Below are 5,000 nucleotides of genomic sequence, written 5' to 3'. Positions count from 1 at the left end.
ACACTGTGCTATGACTGCTGTAATGTTTGATGTCTACCTCCACCAGCCTCCCATGTCTACCTCCACCAGCCTCCCATGTCTCCCTCCACCAGCCTCCCATGTCTACCTCCACCAGCCTCCCCTTCTGGAGAATGTTGCAGCATGTCAATGGGGACTGTTGGTTCTGTGGCTTTTCTCTAAGATAACTCTTGTGATAAGGACTGTTGGAATGAGGGCATTTGGGTCAGTAGCATACAGGAAGAAGGTCTTTATGTGGGCTGTGGTGAGTGTGTGTGTGTGTGTGTGTGTGTGTGTGTGTGTGTGTGTGTATGTGCCTGTACTGTATATGTGGGGGGTTCATTCAAGACAGGAAGAGGAGGACATTTGAATTAAAACAGCTGAAGAATGCCAATTTCCAAAACTAAAAGACAATCACACAAGATCAAGTATTTGAATCAAAACATTTTTAAACATCTCAAACATCAGCACAGTGACTCAACCACCACTGAGATGAATCCTCTTACTAGCTTTTATAGGTCAAAGGTCATGGGTTGGGGTCACGGGGAAGGGGGGCGGGGGTGGGGTGCAATGACCAGGAAAACTGCTGCAGAGGAATTTGTTGTTATGGGAGTTCTGTGCTTCAGGCGTCATTGTGTGTGTGGAGAGAGAATGAGTGTGTGTGTGAGTGTTTGTGTGTGTGTATGCATGCAAGCGCGAGTGTGTGTGTGTGTGTGTGTGTGTGTGTGTGTGTGTGCGTGCGTGCGTGCGTGCATGTGTGTGTGTGTGCGCGTGGAGATCTGGGGGAGTCTGGGAGAATAAGGCACTCCCTAACCTCTGGTGTGTGTTAAAAAACCCTGACACAGCAGAAAGAGGTGAAAGGTCATGAGAATTGAGATTCAAGAATCTTTTCCTCTGCATATATATAGAAAACACAGCCAGCGTCATTTCTGGCTCCTACAAGCACAGATCTAGGACCAGCTTCCCCTCCCCAGATCCTATACACTTCGTGAGTTTAGAATGATAAGGTTCTATCTCCGTTTAGAATGATAAGGTTCTATCTCCGTTTAGAATGATAAGGTTCTATCTCCGTTTAGAATGATAAGGTTCTATCTCCGTTTAGAATGATAAGGTTCTATCTCCGTTTAGAATGATAAGGTTCTATCTCCGTTTAGGGCAGTTCAGAGATATTGAGCGTCAAAGTTTTGACATTCCATTATGTTTTGTGAGATGGAACCTTTGTATTTTATGAATTACTAACAAACAAAAATTATTATTATCAGATTATGTAAAAAACTCAATTTTGACCAAAAATGGAGATAGAACCTTATAATTCTAACGTCACGATTTAACTGCAAAGGGGGACAACTGACCTCAGCTCTGCGTCTAGGGGGAAGTTAATCCTATTCCCACGTGCCTCAGACACGGAGCATCCAGGACATTAGCGGCTGGTTTCCCGGGAACAGATTAAGCCTGGTCTTGGACTAAATAACATTTTTAGTCAAAATGTTCAATATAAAACCTCCATTGAAGACACATTTTAGTCTTAGAACATTGGCTAAATCTGTGTGAAACCAGCCCCGTGTCTGTGTGTTTCAACGCAGGATTAAATTACCCCTAAGCACTGGTATGTGGTCAGTGCTGCTATTTCCTCTCAGAGTGGTTGGGTTGGGGTTGGGGTAGGGTAAGCTGAACCTAGATCTGTAGTCAGGGGGAGGAATGTTCCAGGGGGAACAGAGTTTAGATGTATACAAACCAGGATGTAGCGGTGGTGTATGCAGGCAGGCTGGGTGGGTTCAGAGCAATGACATTCAAATAGCCCTTCCATGTTTTCATCTAGGAAATATTGTTGGTACCCTACTACTGTTTTAGATTCAGTACATTTTCAGGTTACCTTCGTTTATTCAAATTCACCAACATTGAGAAGGCAGCAAGTAGAAGACTGCAGACGATAGCAATCTTAGATTAGAAGCCTAACAGTTAGTTTCTTAGTCCTGTCAGTTTCTATGTCTGTGCAACGACTTGTTCAGTGTTCTCAGTCACCCATTGGCTGGATCGGCAGACAGACTTGTGACATCACAAGACATCGCACGCCACTAAGGACCTCCATAAATACCAACCTACTTTTCTCTGTCCCATTCCAATCCACAGAAAATGGTTCTCAACGTTCCACTACCAAGGAAAAACGGAATATAGAACTGTCCATCTCAATATTTCATTCCGCTCCACGGAAATAGTCTTCATCTCAACATTCCATAACCTCTCCCCAACGATAACAGCAGAGTTGGCATCGTCACGGAATATCGGAACTCGTTCCCCCCCTCTGCGATCATCACAGTGTGGTCGAAGACTTGCCCTTGGACGAGAGGACTTGCCGGAACCTTCTCTTCAGCTCCTGCATATTGGGGGACTTGGGTCTGGCCAGGTGAAGCCCCCCCCTCCTCTTCTCCCCGTTGCCCCCCCCCAGTGCACGGCTGACCTCCTGACAGAGGTGGTGGAAGGCTGCGTGTACGCCCTCGTGGTTCTCCCTCGCCGAGGCCTCAAAGTACGCCCCCCCCAGCGAAGCCGCCAACGTCTCGCCCTCGTCAGACGGCACCTGGCGGGCGCGGAGGAGGTCGCTCTTGTTGCCCACCTAGGATGAGACAGGGGAGGGAGGGACAGGGAGGGACAGGGAGGGACAGAGAGGGACAGGGAGGGATAGGGAGGGACAGGGAGGGATCAGACACATATTAGGATCTGTTAAAGAGATTAACCCCCCGCACCCCCCAGCCAGACCCTTCTCATAGTCCCTACTCTCTCTGTGTTTATAGATGTGAAGGAGTCAGATAAGTGTTACCGACCCTGAGCTGGAGAGCAAGGTGAAGCTCATCATCACCTCAATAGTTAACACCTATTTTTTATATTTTTTTATTTCTTTTATTTAACCTTTATTTATACAGGTAAAAACACATTGAGCCCCAAGGGTTTATTTTCAAGAGTGACCTGTTCACAGGCATACAACATCCACCACAAACAAATACAATACAAAACCTGGCCTACATAGTCTAAAACTAAACTAAAACTACATAGTCTAAAACTTAAAACTAGTCTAAAACAGTCTAAGATAATCTAAAACTAAACTAAAACTACAAAACCTAAAACTATTAACCAATAGTTAACACTGATCTATTCCTTCATATTAACAAACACAGATGGGAGGAGGCAGAACTTCCTGTAAGAGGAAGAGGTCAAGTAGTAGTAAAGTAGTAAAGTCAGATAAGCGCATGAATCAAAGCGTCGTGTCCCCACCAGTATGACAGGGATGTTCCCTGCGGGGTGTATGCGCCGGACGTGCTGGTAGAGAGGCTGGATGGTGCGGTAGCTGCTGTGGTCGGTGATGGAGAACACCAGGACGTAACCGTCGGCCCAGTAGATAGACCTGTTGATCTGCTCCTGACAGTACAAGCCCTCTGCATCGTCCTGCACGGGGGAGGAGGGGGGGGAGACAGAGAGAGAGAAAGAAAGGAGGGAGAGAGGAGAGAGAGAGAGGAGAAAGAGAGGAGAGAGAGAGGAGAAAGAGAGGAGACAGAGAGAGAGAGACAGACAGAGAGAGAGAGAGAAGAGGAGAGAGAGAACGAGAGAGAGAGACAGAGAGAGAGACAGACAGAGAGAGAGAGGCAGAGAGAGAGAGAGAGAGAGGAGGGGGTGGGAGACAAAGAGAGAGAAAGAAAGGAGGGAGAGAGGCAGAGAGAGGCAGAGAGAGAGAGAGGAGGAGAGAGAGAACGAGCGAAACAAAGCAAGAGAGAGAGGGAGAGAGAGAGCGAGAGAAAGAGGGGGATAATGTTACTGCTGTGTCATAAAGGTTAGTGTTTAGGGTCACTCATCCACAATATTTAAACAATAACAAGCAGATAAACATTCGTGTATTTTATGTAGTAATTATCATTCACGTGGAAGATGATGTTCATATAGTTATTACAACACTGATATCTTCCAAAATAGCTACAAATCCAATGGTGGAATTTTGGCATATACAAAAAAACATATAGAATTCTTCAGATTTGAAAAATGATGTAAAGTTGTTCTTCCAATTACGAGTTAAGTTTGATGAGAGGAAGTGATGTAGGCGCCTCCCTCCCTGCGATACTTATGGGTATTATGAGATTAATATGTGCCGGGCAGCACACCCTCTTTATCTCATAGAGGCTTTCTAGTTTGTTTACGAGTCTAAAACCTTTGAACTGTTCCTTTTCAAAGTCAACGTAGTCAAGACTCCCTGGGGCAGACGCATGAAAACCGACAAGAAAACCAATGAGATTAGAAGAAATAATGAACCCTATGCCCTGATAGGCTTACTGTGATGTGATATCTTCTTCCTGGTAACGATCAAGGGTATTAATGAGGACGTGTTTCTGGTGGTTGTACATCGAGGCTGTAAGCTAGGGGAGTTCACCTACCTGGAGAGCAACGCAGGGCGTGTCCTGCACCTGCAGAGACACCTGTTCTCCATCTAGACTGAGCTTCCTGGAGTACAGGGCACCTGGGAGGGAGAGGACACACAGCAAGGACCGAATCACACAACTGCATAAACATAAACATGCCCATTATAACAGGGGGAGGTGGTGGAGGTACAGATTGAGAGACAGGCTGGTCGTAATGCACGGGATGGAATGAGGAATGGTATCAAAACACATCTGTTCGATACCGTTCCTTTATGCATTACACACTTTGACAATTGACACCATTCGTCATTCTATTCCATGCATTACAATGAGCCTGTTCTCCGATTACTGCCTCCACCATCCTCCCCTGTCATATATATATATATATATATATATATATCTGCTATCTGTTTAATTAATTACTAAATGTAAGTGAAGTATTATTTTGATTATGAGTGTAACAAACCAACCAACCTGTATTCGCTTCATAGTCCCCGATGAACCTCTTAGTCAGGAATCGGACTATTAAAGCTGTGAAGAAAACAGTCAACCAATGAGAAGCACTGTGTTGTGTGTATGTGTGTGTGTGTGTGTGTGTGTGTG

General features: G+C 45.4%; 1 protein-coding gene across 1 annotated transcript in view; it reads right to left on the bottom strand.

Moving 5' to 3' along the window:
- Positions 1–2,308: 2,308 nt before the first annotated feature.
- Positions 2,309–5,000, bottom strand: part of rasl11a (RAS-like, family 11, member A) — a gene marked incomplete at both ends in the record, with an annotated part of 3,552 nt that continues 860 nt past the window's right edge. The window contains 4 exons of the mRNA XM_080542781.1: positions 2,309–2,608; positions 3,265–3,435; positions 4,413–4,495; positions 4,872–4,928. Coding sequence (XP_080398907.1) covers positions 2,309–2,608; positions 3,265–3,435; positions 4,413–4,495; positions 4,872–4,928 — 611 coding nt within the window. The remainder of the gene's footprint in view (positions 2,609–3,264; positions 3,436–4,412; positions 4,496–4,871; positions 4,929–5,000) is intronic.

Source organism: Nansenia antarctica (assembly GCF_963989245.1).
Source record: "Nansenia antarctica genome assembly, chromosome: 12".
Classification (NCBI taxonomy): domain Eukaryota; kingdom Metazoa; phylum Chordata; class Actinopteri; order Argentiniformes; family Microstomatidae; genus Nansenia; species Nansenia antarctica.
Note: the sequence above shows the minus strand (reverse complement) of the source record. Positions and strands in the feature narration are given on the sequence as shown.